The 20079-nt window shown below is 37.8% G+C and overlaps 1 protein-coding gene across 1 annotated transcript in view; it reads right to left on the bottom strand.

Annotated features, from left to right (window-relative positions):
• Positions 1–607: 607 nt before the first annotated feature.
• The window catches only part of VBP1 (VHL binding protein 1), a 28008-nt gene continuing 8536 nt past the window's right edge, over positions 608–20079 (bottom strand). Inside the window, exons 3-6 of the mRNA XM_063083845.1 lie at positions 15831–15897; positions 14588–14686; positions 3885–4023; positions 608–1667 (exon numbers count right to left, since the gene is read on the bottom strand). Of these exons, the coding sequence (XP_062939915.1) occupies positions 1597–1667; positions 3885–4023; positions 14588–14686; positions 15831–15897 (376 nt within the window). The 3' untranslated portion in view covers positions 608–1596. The remainder of the gene's footprint in view (positions 1668–3884; positions 4024–14587; positions 14687–15830; positions 15898–20079) is intronic.

Below are 20079 nucleotides of genomic sequence, written 5' to 3'. Positions count from 1 at the left end.
TACTCAAATTCTAAAATATGGGAATTTAAAATTACGAAAGAAAAACTGAATCAAGGAATTTTGGTATCTTCTAGATTAACTTCTCAATTGTCTGCTTATCTGTATTCCTTCTAAAAAGATTTTATGTTGTTTCTACAAATATAAGTTCTTGAACATGCTAATTATATGTACAAGTAAATAAAATTCATAAATATATGAAAAGACCCATGTTAACTTTAGAAAAATGCTATGGTCTGAATGTTCGTATCTCCCCAAAATTCCTATGTTGAAATTCTCACCCCCAAAGTGATGGTATTAGGTGGTGGGGCCTTTTGGGAAGTTAGTAGATCATGAGGGCAGAGCCTTCATATAGGATTACTGCCCTTATAAGAGGCCTCAGAGAGCTCCCCTGCTCCTTCCACCATGTGAGGGTACCGTCTATGAACCCGAAAACAGGCCTTCACCAGACACCAAATCTGCTGGCACCTTGATCTTGGACTTCCAGCCTCCAGAACTGTGAGAAATAAATGCCTGTTGTTTATAAACCACCTAGTCTATGGTATACTATTATAGCAGCCCAAATGGATTAAGACAAAAGAGTAACATGAAAAAAAGTGCTGTGACACAGTTTTAACATCACTGGTTTAATAACATGAAATACAAGTACAAAACATTGTACAAGTATATTTTTACTACATGGAGGTGGAATAATACATTTGTATTTTTATCAGAATCTGTATCACCCAGTACTAGTCACTACACCAATGGCTTTCCACAGGGATTTTTTACTATTCCTATGAGGTTTTATCATGAATGAAAAAGCTCACAATTCCTTTCAACCATTACAGATTTACATTTATCTTAATATTCCTGTTCAGGATGCTTAGAGAACTGTTAAGAAATACAAAATCACCTTAGTAAAGAGTTTTGAATGGGTAATATTATTTCATATTGGCCAAGATCTCCCTTACATTGGCAATGCAAAGACACTGTGCACTTATTTGGGGTTAGAAAAAGCGTTGTCTCAATAGCCCTCTTACCATGTAGAAAGGCAAATTACCATTTCCCCAAATGTGAAGAATATCACAATAGTTATTGGTTAAGCAGTAATTCACGAAACCCCATTTACAGAAAGCAAACAACAGCAACAGAGGACCATAAAGTCCCACATGTACTAAAGAAAAACAAGTTTACAAATATTCAAACTGTCTTCCCTATTTCTAAAATGGTTTAACCACATCAAGTGAAAGTAAGATCAGCCAATAAAGAGTAAATTGTGCTAGTGTCCAGCATTCAGCTTCCACAGCATACCTCACAGTTTTTAGGCATTTCAGCTAAGAGTTTTCTTATGACAGAGGGGGGAAAAAAAAAAAAAAGATGAAAGCAGCATTAACTTTGCTGGGAAATGTGAAAAAAAAAATATTGCTAATTTCATAAAATATTTGAAACAAATTTTGTTTTTATACATAAATAAAATGATGTTTATCTTTTCTTAAAGTTTAAATCATTCTTGCTGTTAAAAAAATTACTCAAAGTTATGTCAATCTTTAAGGATAAATGTTGGAATATTTAAAATAACATGTTTGAAAAACTGAACTATATGTTTAATTGCTAGCATTATGCTTTGTTCTTCGTAGAATCATCTTTGTTTCTTCTTTTTACATCCCAATTATAAACCCTGGCCATATCTGCAAGAATTGTCAAAGAAAACGCGAATATAATTCTAAAGATAACATATGTAATAACTAAGTATTCACTCACACAATGAGTCAAAGACATAGAAATCACACATACACAAATACTGGTGACAACTGCTGTTGTCTATGTCAATTGCTAACAAACTACTGGAATTAAATTCTATCAAAACCAAGTCAAGGCCTCACATCAACAATTGTTTAGCATAGCTCATCAATTATGGCAATATATTTAACAAATATGTGCTAGACACTCTCAACAATTTTAAAGATGGTCCCTCATCCATGAAATCTCAAAGATGGCTCAACCCATTTCCTGCCTTGTAATATTTAAATTAGTACAATTATCAATAATTTTACTTCTTACCCTCCATTTGGTTTAACGAGGCATTCATTCAGTTTATTAAGCGTCTACCGTGTTTCTGACTAGGCACTGTACAAAGTCCTGAGTAAGACAAGTGACGTCCTTTCCCTCATAGAGCTCGGACTCTAGTACAACAGTCAGTACATATCAGACTGGCTGCTCTAGCTACCTCACATGTCTGTACACCTTCCTTACCTTTACCAGCACTAGCAATAATGAATGACATTTCTCTAAGCTTGTAGGACTCATCTTAGATGATTCCCTTTCTTTTGGTTCCTATAACTATCTTAAAATCACTGGGTCCTGTCTTTTCTCTCACGTTTAACATCTTTCCTTTCCTTAAGCACCACCCCTCCTAGGCCCTCATCATCGCACAACTGGATGAAGTCTCCAAATTACCAGTCAGATGATGATCCTTGAAGGAGGCCACAAACAGGCCTGCCTTCTTAAACCCAAACACTAAACGCCTGCCCACATGCTACGCACTGGAGGAGAGACACAGTACAGATCCTACACTAAAAGAGCTCATGCGTTGGCAAAGAAAACAAAGTACTACATGCAAAGTGCTAAGTAAGGAAGGAACAGAAGAACAACAAAACACTCTGAGATTAGTAAATGTTCGAGAATGATCTGATGCTTGAGGTGAGATATGAAGGATAAAAAGAAGTACCCTACGTAAACAAGGAGAAAATCATTCCAGGTAGCAGGAACAAAGTTTAGAAATGCAAAGGGTATGGCACATTTGGGGGGTGAAGAGAATAACAACTGGGGTTATTTGGAACCCAGGGTACACTGGGGAAGAGCCAGGGCAAGAATCAGTTAGTGGCATGAGGTGAGATTTGGCTGGGGACACTTCACAGAATGCCTGTATGCATCCCTTACATGCAACAAGGAACCACTGAAATATCCTACATAACCAGAAGAATAAAAATAAGATATGTGACTTAGTAAATTCATGCTGGCAATAGTGTGAAAGACAGATGGAAGGAGGAGATTAGGAAACTACTGAGTGCAGGTTCTAGAAGAGAGTAACAGCAATAGGCAGAGAGATTTATGAGGGAAATCTGACGAGAATCTGGTCGTTGGTTCACTCTTGGTAGTAAGAAGGGAAAACTATGAAGGAAGACTCCCAGATTTCTGTCTTGGGTGAGTGTGACAGGAACAAGGAGGAGACAGGTCAGTGAAGAGAAACAAAGATCTTGGTTTTAAAATGCCTGTTCTCCCCTTGCCCAGAATATTCCACCTCCATCTCTTCCCTCTGCTGATCTAAATACTACACTGCCTTTAAAAACAACCTAAGTTTTATCTTCTTAGATAAAAACAAAGCCTTCCTTGAACTAACTCCAGTTCCCATCTGTCTTTCCCAAACTTTAAATTGCCTTGGTGTGGCATACGTGAATTTATTTATAGTTTGCTATGAAACTATCATTTAGCTGTTTTACAGTGCAGTTCTAATAGAGAAAGACTTTGCCACTCTTTTTTTTTCCCATTGATTTCCATGCCTCGTATGGCTCAGTGCAGTTGCAGGAACACAGGAGACCCCTTAATAAATGCTTGTGGGATTAAACTATTTAACTAGCTCTAACGGTGTCTTGGGAAAATATGTGAAAGAAAAGTACTCATTCACCAATGTGAATTTGCTGACATTTCAAACTCATCACTCTATCTGCAAACTTATTTAAGTATTCATTCCAAACGTTATTTATTGTCTTATAAAATCTGCAACCTCACATTAGCCTAAGAATAAAAACATTTTTCCCATTGCAATGCAACTAAGAAGTTACAATAAGAAAATTTTTTTTCATCTTTCTCCCCACCCCCCCCTCTTCTTTTTAAAAAAAGGATACTGACTTCTGTGGTAGTAAATTGATCTCGAAGAAAGTCAAGGTCTTCCTCAAGAGAATCGAGATTCTTTGTGGCGGTTGATAAATTCTTTTCCAACAATGCCTGAGCTTCATCAATATCATATTCAAGCATTACATTAGCCTGAAGAGAGAAAATCATGACAATTACTCAACATTTACATAGTGCTTTACAGGTTAGGGCAGGTTGTAGCAAACTACAGTGCTCAGGCCAAATCCGGACTGTTACCTTTTTGTTGGAAGGTAAGTTATGTTGGAACCCAGCTGCTCCACTTCTGGGCTCAAGTACTGCACGGAAGTGGAATAACACATTTGTGTTGTTACCAGAATCTGTATCACCTCATACCAGCCACTGTACCAATGACTTTCCACAGGGATCTTTACTATTCCTAGAGGTTTTATCATGAGTAAAAAAGCTCACAATTCTTTTCAACCATTACTGATTTATGTATTCATTCCAAACATGTTATTTATCATCTTATAAAATCTTACTCCTGCCACAGTGGCAGAACTGAATAGCTGGAACAGAGACAGTGTGTCTGCAAACCCAAAATACTATTTGGCCTTTTAAAGAAAGTTTGCTGACCCCTGGGTTAGAGAATATAGATAAATACATCATATCATTTAATCCTAACAACCCTGGAGAAGTAAGAGTTATCTTCTTTACAGTTAAGAGGTCAGATTGTTTACACTAGCACAGTTAGCAAATAAATGGGAGAATCAGTAAGGCTACAGCTGCCATAGTGATGCCTCTGATGGATCTGGGCAAAGTAAATTGAAAACCCTGTGGAAATGATTCACCATTCTAGATGTCATTAAGAACATTTGTGATTCATGGGAGGAAGTCAAAATATCAACATTCACAGGAGTTTGGAAGAAATTGATTCAGCCCTCATGGATGACTTTGAGGGGTTCAAGACTTCAGTGGAGATAGTACAGATGGGGTGGAAATAGCAAGAGAACTAGAATTAGAAGTGGAACCTGATGATGTGACTGAATTGCTACAATCTCATGATAAAACTTTAACAGCTGAGGAGTTGCTTCTCATAAATGAGCAAAGAAAGTGGTTTCTTGAGATGGAATCTGCTTCTGGTGAAGATGCTGTGAACACTGTTGAAACGACAACACAGGATTCACAACATTACATAAACTAAGTTGATAAAGCAGGGGCAAGGTTTGAGAGGACTGACTCCAACTTTGAAAGAAGTTCTACTGTGGGTAAAATGCTATCAAACGGCATCACATGCTACCGAGAAATCTTCCATGAATGGAAGCATCAATCCATACCACAAACAGCCACACCAACCTTCAGCAACCACCACCCTGATCAGTCAGCAGCCATCAATACTAAGGCAAGACTCTCCACCAGCAAAAAGATTATGATTCGCCAAATAAAGTATTTTTTAAATTAAGATATATACATTTTCTTTTGACATAACACTACTGCACATAATACAGTATAAACATAACTTTTATACGCGCTGGGAGACAAAAAAATTCCTGTGACTCACGAGACTAAAAAATGTACTAGAAATAACAAAAAAAAACATAACAAATAATCCTGTCCCCAAAAAGAAAAAGAAACTAATTTGAAAATGGTTTATCCAACCACATGTGTTATTATACAACCATCCAAAAGAGAGTGAATCAGCAAAAAGAAATCAGTTCCACCACTTTTGTATGAAACCCTGCACGAAACCCCAACTCCTTGCCACAGCTAACAACATGAGCCTTTGCCCCACCATCTATCACTCTTATCCTCTGTTGCAGAACCAAAGTCACATTGGTCTGGGCTTCCTGTCCCTTCAAGCTAGGTCCTGGTTTGAGGGCCTCTGAACTTGCTGTTACAGGGCCTGGAAAACCTTCCCACTCCTTTTTGTAAGTAGCTCCTCTGGTCATTGTGATATTGATCAGAAACAGACAAATAGAACAAAGTAACAGAAGAGAACCCAGAAATGGATCCAGGCAGATTGAGAAAATCAATCTGCAGGGAGAAAAGGGACTGAAAATTCAATGATGCTGAGACCATTAGATACCCCTTTGGGGGAAAATCAGAGTTAACATTCTTCCTCACAGTATTTCTTATAATTTTCAGGTTAATTAGGGCTCTAAATTAAAAAAAAAATTAATGGGCAAATTTAGGAAGATGGTGGCAACAGCAGCAGTTGTTGAATCTCCCCAAGTTCCTTTAAAAAAACCCCCACAAACGCCAACATTAAAAACCAGGATAGGGGGCTGGCCAGTTAGCTCAGTTGGTTAGAGCATGGTGTTCATAACACCAAGGCCAAGGGTTTGGATCTCCATACCCGCCTCGCCCCCCAAACCCCCCCCAAAAAACAGTACAGGTATATACTCAAGAGAATTGAAAATGTATGCCAACGCAAAAACTTGTACACAAAGTGTTCATAGTAGCATTATTCACAAAAGCCAAAAGGTGTGACAGAGTTTGGATATGTTGTCCCCCCAAAGCCTACGTCTAAATCTGATCACCAATGTGGCAGTATTGGGAGCTGTTTAGGTCATGGGGGAAGACCTCTGATGAATAGATTACATCCTCCCTGGGGTGGGGGTGGGGGTGGGGTAGTGTTGGGAAAATAGAACAATTTAATCAGGCCCTCTCCCCTGGGGCCCAGTTGGAGGTGGTTCAGTAAACAAACTGTGTGTTGTGTGTGTGGGTGGAGCTGGTGTGCATGCGGTGCCACCACCTTGGCTGGTGTCTACCTCAGGTGGCCACCACTCCACAAGCCGCCATGCTTTCCAACCTGCAGCTCCCAAGGACCTGTTTGCCAGTTACCTAGCTCACAGACCTGTGTGTGAAGGGATCTGGTGACCCAGCCTGGCATGTGAAGGGTTTGTGACCCAGTCTGTGAACGGGCTTGAGGGGTCTGTGAGCTCCAGACCCAGCCCTAGCTCGACAATTGGCCCAGTCGGCAGGATTACCAGCAGGTAAAAGAGCCCAACATCTGGCGTGGTTGTGTAGCTAGACAGGTAGTGAGTAAGTTCTCACTCTTAGTTCCCACAAGAGCTGGTTGTTTAAAAGGACTTTGGCATCTCCCCTCTCTCTCTCTCTCTCTCTCTCTCTCTCTTGCTTCCTCTTGACATGTGATCTGCCTGCCACTTTCTGCCATGAGTAGAAGCAGCCTGAGGCCCGTGCCAGATGCAGCTGCTCCAGAATCGTAAGCCAAATAAACCTCAACTAACCTTACAACTTCCTTATACAATAGGGCCCCACAATAAAGAGGACATGCTGGGAACAGACTCCAAATAGTAACAGGGACAGCAGGATAATAGGATAGAAACAATACTGACAAAAAGTGTATGTGGGGGTGAAGGGAGTGGTGGTGCAAACAAAGCCAGGGATCCCAGCAGCTGTATGTTTTTACTGCTTTATATGAACAACCAAAAAGGAGCTCTAGAATCATTCCTCCCTTAAAGTTCAGGAAAATTAATTTTACATAAAAATAACCATGGAAATGGATCAAAGCCAAATTCAATTAAAGTTATAATAATAAAAAAAGAATAAGGAACAAAGTAACTTCTTTATACACAACATAAGCAAAGCAGAAAGACATGCGCATAAAATAGATGAAAATTATAATGTATTTCAAAACAAGATAAATAACATTAAGAGATATGAAAGAACAAACATAAACCAGAATTAGAAAACTCAGAAATAAGGTGACAGAATTCAGGAAAGAATTAGAAATAAAAGAAAAATTTATTTCAGAAATGATGACTAAACTGGAAGGAATGCAGAAGCCAATAATTACAACAGATAATTCTTTAAGATGTACAGAAGATGAGGAAATTTCTTAAAAATATAAAAATAGATGAGAGGAAATGTATTAAAGAGAAAGTGACAAACAGTGAATATAGGCAAAGACTGAACATAAATATAACAGGAATCTCCAGAGAAGAAAACCAAAGTATGGGATCAGAAAAAATTCTAAACAGTTCATTTCAACAAAATGTTCCTGAAATGTCAGATACACGCACGCATGCGCAAAATGAGACAAAATGAAAGGGTACACTGTATACCTGGGGAAATTGACTCAGAATTCCTTTAAGCATCCAGGCCAAAAGAACAAGTCATTATAAAGGAAAGCAAATCAGTTGGTCCATTGCGAATGTACTAAAGGTCACTGAATTGTGCACTTTAAAATGGTTAATTTTACATTATGTGTATTTTAACACAATAAAAAAAATTAAAATTAAAAAAAAAGAAAATGAGTTTGCCATCAAACTTTTTGACAGCAATGCTTCATGACAAAAGAAGATGAAGCAATGTATAAGATGCTCAAGGAAATAAAATATGAGTTGAGGATTTTACAACCAGCAAAACTGATTTTTAGGTAAAAAGGCCACAGAAGTTATTAGCAACATGTGAGAACTGAGAGAACATTGTTCCCATAAATGCTAAAGAAACTATTAGACAATGAGTATCAGATGACCAAAATGACTGGGGGGACATCAACACAAAGACAGCAATGTACATACTTACAATGGAGAACAAGGATAAATGAAGGACGAGAGAGAGAGGAGAGAGAGAGAGCACACGTGTGCACACAGGCGAGGGAACAGAGTATATAATGGCTCTGTGCTCCAACAATATGGGCACAACCCTATAAAGAATGGGAAAGGACAGGAAGAGCATATGGAAAAATGTCAGCGGCAACAGTGTTGAGTGGTGTTATTCTAAGAACGCTTTGCGTGTGATAAGGAACAAAGCAAATGAGTAATATTGTCCAGTCTAATTCTATCACCCTTGGTATTTTGGAGAACCAGGACTCTTGGCATAGAAGAAAGAAGAAAACAGAGGAACAAGTTAAGTAAAAACTCTGTTGTCCTGAATTTGAATTGGAAGTAACAATATGAATTCATGAGGTATTACACACACATATGCACACAACAACTTGCATCTTTGTACACAAGCTTATATGGTTCTGTTTCTCCGATTGAACCCTCACTAATAACAGATTCGTTAACTTGCAATTTGTTTTATGCAGTTTTCTGATTTTTTGTTTATATTTAAACATTATACACATATAGAAAAGTACCCACATCATAAACACATAACTTGATGTATTTTAACAAACTTAACACACCCGTGAACCCAATATCCAGATCAAGGAACAGATCATCACCAACACCCCAGCAACCTCGTTGTGCCCCCTTCCAGTTACCGTCAGCAACCCCACCCCAAAGGTAATCGTTATCCTGACTTCTAACAGTGTAGTTTTGCCTATATTTAAACTTTACATAAATGGAATCACAAAGTATATGCTCTTTCTGTAGCAGGCAGAATTATGTCTCTCTGTGCCCACACTGTCCTACCTTAATCTCTGGAACTTGTGACTCTGATGAGATATGTTATTTCTAAGTGTTGGTCTTAATATACAGAGATTACCTGGGTAGGCCTAATCTAATAACAAAAGCCCTTTAGAACAGGGAACTAGTGGCAGAGAACTCTGGCTGGTGGCAGAAGGGCAAGTTGAAAAGATTCAAAGTGTAAGAAGAATTAATCATGCCATTGTTGGCTTTGAAGATAGAAAGGGCCCCGAGCCAAGGAATGCAGGTACTTCTAGAAGCTGCAAATGACCCCTGGCTGAAAGCCAGCAAGGTAACAGTGACCTCAGCCCTACAACCACAGAGAACTGGATTCTGCCAACAATGTATACAGGGTGGAAGTGGACTCTCCCCCAGAGCTTCCAGTACAGACCTGTTGACACTTTAATTTTGACCTTGTGGGACCCTGAGCAGAGTACACAGGCAAGCCCATATGGACATGTGACCTCTAGAGCTCAGAGGTAATAAATGGGTGTCATTTTAAGCCTCTAAATTTGTGGTAATTCATTATGCAGCAATAGAAAAGTAAGAAAGCTTCTTTCACTCACCTTTGTGTTTGTGAGACTCACCCTTGTTACAGTGGTATGTAGCAGGAGTTCATTCCTCCTCTGTGCTGTGTAGTATTCCATTGCTTGGACATACCACAATTTAGTCATCCATTCGACTGTAATGAATATTTGAGTCCTTTCCATGTTTTGGCTACTCGAAAAAGTGCTGATATGAACATTCTTATACCTCTCTTTTGGTGACTATTTATACACATTTCTGCTATATATAGCAAGATGTACAAAGAGACTGAGATAGGCATAGAACTATTATGGCGTCTGTTCTGCTTTAATAGATACTGCCAAACAGTTTCCCCTGTTACTGTATCCATTTACATCTCCAGCAACAGTGAATCAGTGCTCTCATTGTTCCACGTCCTACCATCACTTAGTATCACCCTGCTGTTCTGATGGATGTGCGGTGGGATCACATTGTTCTTTTAATTTGCATTTCTCTGTTCACTAATGAAGTTGAACAACTTTTCATATGTTTACTGGCCATTGGATATCCTCTTTTTGGAAGTCACTCACCTTAATCTATTGAGTTGCTTATCTTTTCATGTTATCTTTAACAAGTAAGTTTAAAAATATTTTTTAAGTATAAAAATATTAGAAAAAAAAGTTTACAAATTTGGTGAAAGGAGTACATTAAGATATATAAAATTATAAATATCTGACAATGTTGATAAACTTTAAAACTTCTATAAAAGTTACCACACACAAAGACACGTTACAGATCAGAAAAAGTATTTGCAATATGTAACAGAAGACTCTGTATCACAAATATATAGCATATAAAGAAAACCTGGACATCTATAAAAAAAAAAAGAATCCAACAGAAAAGTGAGCCAAGAACATAATTAGGCAGGCAAACAGAAGATAAAATATGAATTAGCATCTTGTCAAACAAAAGACTATAATCAGATAGCATTTTCAACTATAAAACTAGCAAAAACCTAAAAATGTGGGTGAGGCTGTCAATAAAAGGATATTTTTATATACTGCTGGAGAAGATATAAATTGGTACAGTCTTTTCGTGAAAGCAATTTCATGGTATCTACCAAAATGTTAAACATGCAATTCCATTTTGAAGCAGCATACAAATATATGCCTTTGTGCAACATGGATGAACCTGGGGGACATTACGTTAAGTGAAATAAGCCAGGTACAGAAAAACAAATACTGCACATTCTCAGTCACATGTGGAAGCTAAAAATGTAGATCTCATAGAAGTAGAGAGTAGAGTAGTAGTTACTAGAGCCTGGGAAGGGGAGAGAGGTTGGTATAGGGAGAGGATGGTCAATGGATACAAAATTACAGCTGGATAGGAGAAATAAGCTCTAGTGTTCCATAGCACTGTAGTGTGACTACAGTTAACAACAATTTATTGTACAATTTTGAATAGCTAGAAGAGAGAATTTTGAATGTTCTCAACACAAAGAAATGACAAGTGTTTGTGGTGATGAATATGCTAATTACCCTGATTTGATCATTACACATTGTATATGTGTACCCAAATATCCCATAGTACCCCATAAATATGTACAATTATGTGTCAATGAAAAATAAAATGTATATATGCCTATGTGTACAAGTTTACATGTGCAAAGATGTTCACTACAGCATTATTCACTATACAAAAAACTTGAAAACAACCTAAATACTCCTTGACTTGGGAATACTATGGCATAGCCCCACCACAGAATATTATGAACCCAATAAAACCAAGGAGGCAAACTATATCTATTCACAAGGAAAGATATCTGTGATATTAAGTGAAAAGCTAGGTACTGAACAATATGTATAATATAATCCCCCTTTTACATAATCAACAACAAAACCCCAATATTTAGGTACATACAGATGTACAGAAATGATTAAAAGTGGCTGCATCTGAGGATGGAGCAGGAGACTGCCACTTTCTATTTTAAGACTTTCTGTCCTATTTGCTCTTTTAAACATTGGTGTGTATAAGTCTGATAAAATAACAAAAATGTCACTCATCTAAGAAAAATCATTAAGCATTTATTATGCGCCAGGCAACTGGTAGACATAACGATCAATAATATATCAGGGAGTGCTGAGTGCTCTGAAGAAAAACAGTACAAGATAAACAGAGTGACACAAAAGGATGCTAACAGACAAGTCAGAGCAAGTTTCTCGGGGGGAGCTAGCAATTAGAGCAGGGAACTCGAAGGATTGAGTGTGAAGAGCACAGAAGTAGAAAGGCAGGGGGGCCATGCTGGCAGGTTCCAGGAACACTCAGGAGGCCACTATGGGTACAGCAGAGTGAGCAAAAGAATAGGAGGAAATGAGAAGGAAAGGGACTGACTTATGGAGGGGAAGCCTCTGCATTCTACCCTTGGTGACAGGGGAAACCACTAGAATCCTGAACAGAGAAGTAACATAATCTGACATGTCTTAAAAGCATTACTCTGGCAACTCAGGCAGAGGAAAGAGCCAGAATAAAGGCTCTGAGGCAGGGCCACTCTCAGCATGGTCTAGGTCTACCAAGAAGTCCAAGTGTGGCCATGTAAGGAAGTGGGGCATTACATAAGAGAAGTAACAGAGAGTACCAGGCTGTGTGGAAACTCGTCAGCCACTCAAAGAACTTGGTCTTTTCCTTGGAATGAGATGAAAAACAACAGGAAGATTTTGGGCGGAATAACAGCGTGACCTAACTGAGATTTTAAAGGATCACTGTATCTGCTGTACTGGAAAGGCTTTAGGAAGTAAAGGGTAGAAGAAAGTAAATTAGGACATTACTATGGATTGAACTGTGTCCCCCAAAAAGATAATATTGAAGTTTTAACCCCTGGTACCTGTGAATGCGACTTTACGTGAAAATTCGGTATTATGGATTGAATTGTCTCCACCACAAAAAATATGTTGGGATCCTAACCACTAGTACCTCAGAATGTGACCTTATTTGGAGATAGGAACTTTACAAAGGTAAGTTAAAATGAGGTCTTTAGGGTGGTCTCTAATCCAGTATGGCTGGTGTCCTTATAAAAAGAGTAAAGGTGAACATATACATGAACACGTGTGAAGGCAGAAACCAGAGTAATACTTCTACACACCAAGAAATGCCAAAACTTCTCAGTGAACACTAGGAGGTAAGGGAGAAGCATGGAAAAGATTTTTCCTCAGAGCCCTCAGAAGGAACCAACCCTGATTCTGGGGTAGATCCCAGACTTCTGGCCTCCAGAATCACGAGACAATCTATTTCTATTACTTAAGCCACTCAGTTTGTGATACTTTGTTATGGCAGCCCTAGCAAACTAATACAGATGTTATTCCCAGAGCCCTGGCAAGAGACAAATGTGGCCTGGACGAGGGTAGCAGCAGCAGAGAAGTGAGAAGTGACTGACTCCTCAATATATCTGGAAGAAAGAACCAATAGGGTTTGCTGAAGGACTGGTTGAGAAATACAAAAAAACATCAAAGATGACTCAAAGGTTTTTGTTGTGAGCAACTAGGCAAAAGGTTCTACCATTTACTGAGATGGGGAAGAGTGTGGCAAGTGCCAGTCTACAGGAGAAATCAGAATCCAAGCATTCAGGTAACAGGTATGAAACAAAAGAAAGATGAAAAGAGCTAGAAGAGCTCAGCAAAGAAAATAAACAAATATATAGAACAGTTATGAAAGACAGAGTAGAAGCAACGAAAAAGAATAACTACAAGAGAAAACCCAAAGTCAGGGGGAGGAACCCAGAGATAATCACACAAAACAAAAAAGAACAAATATTTGGAAACAGAGAACATACAGATATTGAAAACAGTCGAAGATCCAACATAAGCATATTTATCATTCTCAAAAAAGATAATAAAGAAATGGGACAACAGTCACATTCAAATACACAACAGAACTCATCTTTCCTGAAATAAATACTTGAATTTGTGAATCAAAAGGTCACAGAATTTCTACAAAAAAAACAACAACACAAATACAGAAAATCATTCTACACCGAGACATTCAGGTGTAGTTTCTACACTTCGAAGTATTTTTTAAAAGTCTTAGTGATAAACATTGAATCCTTCCTTTTAAATATAGAACTAAGACTAAACAAGTGTGGGAATGATGGCTGTAGAATGAAATGTAAATGGTGTACAAACTCTGAAAACATTACAACTAATAAAAATCAGGAGGATGAACTAAGGGATAGGGACACTAGTTTTCATGTACTAATCTGCATATCTTTCACAGCACTAGAGTCTACAGGACAGCAGCAAGGGAAAAATCCTCACAGTGGGGGAAGCTGGGAGAGCTGGGAGCTTCACTTGGCTTGCTACTTTGTATGGGAACTTGCCTGAGGAACCAAGACCTGTGAACAGCTGGCTGGCTGATCAAGGGCCTGAGCAAGGTCTATGAAATAGTCTAAAATGGAAATAGACGGTTAAAAAATAGCCTCTAACCTCAAGGTTTTTGTAATAATCTTTTCCCCCTTAAATTTAGAGGGATCTTTCTAGAACTATTAAACTGTTATGGGGAAGAAACATTTATCTGAAGTTTAGCAATAATTTTTATTTTACTTAAGAGAGATAAAGCATTAGCTGGAGAAGTAGGGTTTGGTCAGTTTTGTACTGATTGGGAGAGACTTCAGCATGTACTTTGTATGATCTTCATCACACTCCTAATTCCAGTCAGTTTCTAATATGGACCATTTGAACTCTGGCCCTTTATTCTTTCCACATCTAAGGGAGATGAACACTTTACATATCTCAAACAATACCATTTTGCTAGGGAAAACACACTGGATTACAAATATGTCAGCTGCAGCTATAACATTTACTTACCCCCAACCACAGACACACTTTATCAGTAGGAGGAACCGAAGCTTTGCAGTACAGGTTATCTGCCAGTAAGAATCTGGTCTCCAGTGAATTAGTGGACTCCTTCAAAAAAAATGACAGTACCATGAACAGGCCAGTTGGACATCAAGTTTATTAAGGAGAGATCACACAGCTGAACCTAAGACATTTTAAAAAGTGCCATCATGCAGACTAAGTATAGTGGTAAAAGGAACGATCGCTAGAGCCAGATGGCTAGGCATGGACTCTGGTTCAGCCACTTACTAGCCGTGTAAATTTGGCGCTTCACTATCTCTCTGTGCTTACGCTCCTTATCTGTAAAATGATGACAATAATATCCTCTACACCTACAAAGGCAGTGGTAAGCACTGAGTTCACACACACACACACACACACCACACCCACACACTCTCTCACACGAAACAGTATCTTGGCACACAGAGTATGTGCTATACAAGAATTGGCTATTATTACTTAATTGGTGCATCCTGTACAACCAGTAAGTTTCTGAAGTCTCTTACAAAGTTCACCACATATAATCATGTACTAGAAGTGTAGTTATTCTACCAGTCAAGTAAAAAATCATATGCACACACGCATACAATCTTTTCAATACAATATACTTATGAGATTTCATCTTTACAGTCTGCTTTTATTTAATGAGTGGATTAAGACTTAGAAGACTTTCAAATTTAGTTCTGCCACTAACTAGCTAAGTCGCACTGGTCAAGTGTAATCTCTCTGAACCGTGTCCACAAGTGTGAAATGAAATTCTGAAACAGATAATTTCTAAGATTCTTTCCAGCTATATAAATCTTGGACTCGCTCCTTATTCTTAGGGAAACCACCACCACCAACAAAAACCCTTAGATGCTGCTACTTCAATATAAGACATTTGCTTTTTGTACCTAAAACAATTTCAAATTGTATTTAAGTTGTGCACACACTACGTGTAAGTAATGTAATCCATGCTCAGCCATCTTACTCTAGCGTTCATTTCTTTTACCACTACACTTAGTCTACGGGCCCTAGATTAAACCTGACTTTTGGGGGAAGGCTACAAAGCCACACTTATTACAGAAGCACACTGTCTATAACATCAGTGTATCAAGAAGGCCGACTGGCTCCTAGAGCATAGATCAAATACCAGTGACCAAAGAATCAAGGAAGATGAGTTTCTGCCAAAATATGCTGGTTCACTCATATTTACAAACAAAAATGCTCTTACTTTTTTCTTCTGCATGTATTTGAGAATTTCCAAAGTCTGCTTAATTTCAGGAATCTGACCTTTAAGTCTGTGAACAAGAAAAAGGTTAACTTAGTATTTTGCTGGCAAGAATAAATACCAGGACACAGTCATTTTTTATTTATTTATTTTTTTTGGTGGCTGGCCAGTACAGGGATCTGAATCCTTGACTTTGGTGTTACAAGGTAGCGCTCTAGCCTACTGAGCTAACCAGCCAGCCAACAAGGACACAGTCTTACTAGCTTTACATCTATTGACATGTTCTTTTTTTTAAAATTTATTTTGGGGGACAGCTGCCCGGTAACAGGGATCAAACTCTGGACCGTGGTGTATCAACAACACGCTCTAACCAACTGAGCTAACCAGCCGACCTATTGACATATGCTTGAGAACTAATTACAAATATAAAATACTTAAGGTATTTTAGAGTTATTTAATAAATTTTATTTATTAAAAATTTAAGATATTTTTAGTTATAAGTATTTAAGACAAATATTTATAAAACTTTTAATAAAATATTTCTATAAAAATAAAACATTAATGAAACATAAAATATTTAAGGTATAAATATTTAATATAAGTATTTGAGATATAATGGCAAATATTTATGGAATGCCTACAGTGTATATGTCAAACACCCCATTGTTATTCAACATTTCTACAGCAGACCGTATTCTACAGAGGTGCTTCAGGAGTTCTGCATTTGATTAGAACTGCATTTTAAATAGATTAATTTTAAAACTAATTTTAAAAATAACATACATTCAAATATCACATTCTAAATTCAAAACCGCCAACCCCCTATCCAGTGCTGCATACAGTTGCTCCTGGTGAGTGCATTCAGTATGCAAACATCTATCACAGTCATCTAAATGCCAGGCAAAACACAGTGACATCTTGGTGTGTGCGCTTGTCACAATATCACCTGAATGCCTAACACACCACGTTATGATAGAGTATAGTTTAGTGATTCTTTTAAGCTTTGGGTACTTTTTCCTTAAAGTTTATATTGATAAATGCTATTTTCTTTTCAAGTTAGGTAACAATTACTCTTAAAATTATAAATGGATCATTGGCTTAAACATAGGAAATTCAGAAAAACAATGATAGGCATGATGAGACTGATCAGACTCAACAGATAAGTTATATTATAGCTACTAGCAAACTACTAGCAAATGACTCCCAAATAAAATCAACCTCACTGACAAAAATATACGACAAAAATAATGCACTGAAAATACTCAAAGTCACTTAAAGAGAGGAAACAATGATACATTTTTTGTCACTGGGGTTTAGCTCTTCTTTATAGTTGATTAGAAACTGCCCAAGGCTTTAATGTGTTTTGCATGGAGAAATGTACAAAATAGTTCTAGGGTCTCTGTCAAATCATAATGTAATTTGTAACAAAACAGATTAAAAATATAAAAACAAAGTTCTTGCTCTTTCAGGGTAAACTTAACTAAATATTACTAGAGACCAGTATATAAACAAAATTTAAATATGGTAATGAAAACAAACGTATTGCATCATATAAAGGAAGTCGTGCTGTATGTGGAGGAGACTAGCAGGGTAAACTTTATTATACCCTGTGCTACTGACCTGACAAGATCACAGTAATTCCTTGAACTTGTTAAGATAAGTGAACAGATATGATGTTGATGGGGGAGTGGAGGGGAGAGAGAGTGGGGATAAGGAGGAATTGGTAAAGGGACATAAAAATCAACTACACTGTATACTGATAAGTTAAAAAACAAAAAAATTAATAAAAATATTAATGTCACTATTTGATAATAAAGTCCAGTGAATCATCTAGAAACACACTCAGCAATCATTTTTTCTTACTTAATTTGAAGGCTGATGTTCTGTGAACTATTTACAATTCAACATGGATGCTGTAGATCACTCAATTTTGCTTATTTTTGCATGATATGTTCATATAGATAAATGCCAAAAAGATGTATTCATTTGTAAAATATCTGATACATATGCAACATAAGAAGTATGTTCAGATCAAGTTTTTTGGTCATGTAAATGATTTTTAAGATTTATTTTTGTATGTATGAACATTACATGTAATGTATGTTATAAGGCATTTAATGAATCAATCAGCTGCAGCCCCAGCCAACTTAGAAACCAAGTCTACAAGATCACTATGCATGCTCAAGCAATACAATCTTCCCCACCCTGTTTCACCCCATAAGATGGCAGCTCCCCTGAACTTTGAGTTTACAGTCCCTTTTTTCTATTTCAAATAGTTTCATCAGGGCTGGCTGGTTGGCTCAGTTGGTTAGAGCGCAGTGTCATAACACCAAGGTTAAGAGTTCAAATCCCTGTACAGGTCACTTGCAAAAAAGTTTCATCACATTTGTGTGTATCTCTAAACAATATATTATTTAGTGTTGCTGGTTTCTAAGCTTAATTCAAATGGTCTCATGCTAAATGCATTTTTTTCTGGGATTTGCTTTTTTAACTCAATTAAGTTCCTAAGATTTGTTCATTCCTTTTCACTGTTGTGTAATATTCCATTACAAATATAACACACCTTCTTTTCCACTCTCCTGTCAAAGGGCACTCAGGTCAGTTGTAGGTTTTTGTTATTATAAGAACAATGGAGATCTCTAGGTCCTGGGAGGTGATAGGGGAGTGAAAGGGGAGACAGCAGCTTAGAATGGAAGTAGACCAAGTCTTCAAAAGGAGAATGATGCTGAAGGAGAATGTTCCAGCTATATTCTTCTCCTACTTCCGAGTTGTCCTGATCAAATCATATAACCTACCCCATCACTGTCACAGCGTAGAAAAAATGGCAGAATTGGCCAGAGACAGGGAGAGGGCCAAGCTGGGAAGCTGAGAATGATAAGTTCTGGTCCCCAGTAGCCCCCACTCCCACTCCCTCAGGTGATGACAGTAAAGAAAGCTGAGGGCAGAGGAAAAGAAAGAATCCCCCAGAGGCGGAGACCCCCAGTTGGGGAGAAGGCATACTCCATGGCTATAACAGCAGCAGCATTCCTCCACCCTACCTACCAGGAGGGACTTAAGTCATCCCCACTTCCACATGTAACTGACAGCCCTCAGGAAATATGAGCTGACAAAAGAAATGAATAATCTGATCAACTAAACTACAGTAAAATAAAGACAATAAACGCAACAACCTTTATCATATAAAATAAAATTAACAAATACCAAAAGATAAGATTATATAGTAAGTATTTAAAAATACCTCAAGAAGAAAAAAAAAGGATATTGGTAATATGAAGAAATAAGTCATTCTAAGAAGAACCAAACAAAATTACTTGGTATTTAAAAAAAAAATTCATAGATATCCATCTATTTGCTAAAAAACAACGACAAAAGACAGCAAAAGAGAAGAGAGAAATGGAAGGCAGAATTGGAAGTGTCAACATCCAAAACCAGAAGGAAATCCAGAAGGAGAGAGGAAAATAATTAACATATGATAGAAAAAAATGAAAAAATGATAATCACAAAATTCCTAATTAAAAGATAAAAGACCAACAGGTACATGAAAAAAATGTTCAATATCAGTAATCATCAGGGAAATGCAAATCAAAATCACACTGAGATATCTCACCCCAGTTAGACTGGCCACTATTTGGGAATAACAAATGCTGGCAAAGATGTGGAGAAAAGGGAATTCTTCTACTGTTGGTAGGACTATAAATTAGCACAGCCATTATGGAAAACAGTATGGAGGTTTCTCAAACAACTACAGATGGAACTACGATAAGATCCAGCAAGCCCACTGCTGGGTATATACCCAAAGGAATGGAAATCATCATGTCAGACGAGATCGGGCGCGTTCAGGGTGGTATGGCCGTAGAGTAAATCATCATGTCAAAGGGACACCTGCATTACCATGTTTATCGCAGTGCTATTTACAATAGCCAAGAGTTGGAACAAATCTAAATGTCCATCGATGGATGACTGGATAAGCAAAATGTGGTATGTGTATATATATATATATACACATATATACACACAAAATGTAATACTACTAAGCCATAAAAAAGAACGGAATTCTGCCATTCGCAGCAACATGGATGAGCTAGAGAAAATTATGTTAAGCAAAATAAACCAGGCACACAAAGAGATATACTGCATGTCCTCACTCATAAGTGGGAAGGGAGGGGAGGGGAGAGAAGGGAAGGAAAGGAGGAAGGGAAGGAAAGGAGGCAAGGAGGGGTGGGGGCTAGGAAGGGAGGAAAGGAGGATGGGA

The sequence above is a fragment of the Cynocephalus volans genome, chromosome X, assembly GCF_027409185.1.
Source record: "Cynocephalus volans isolate mCynVol1 chromosome X, mCynVol1.pri, whole genome shotgun sequence".
In the NCBI taxonomy this organism is placed as follows: domain Eukaryota; kingdom Metazoa; phylum Chordata; class Mammalia; order Dermoptera; family Cynocephalidae; genus Cynocephalus; species Cynocephalus volans.
This window is presented reverse-complemented; position numbering and strand designations above follow the sequence as displayed.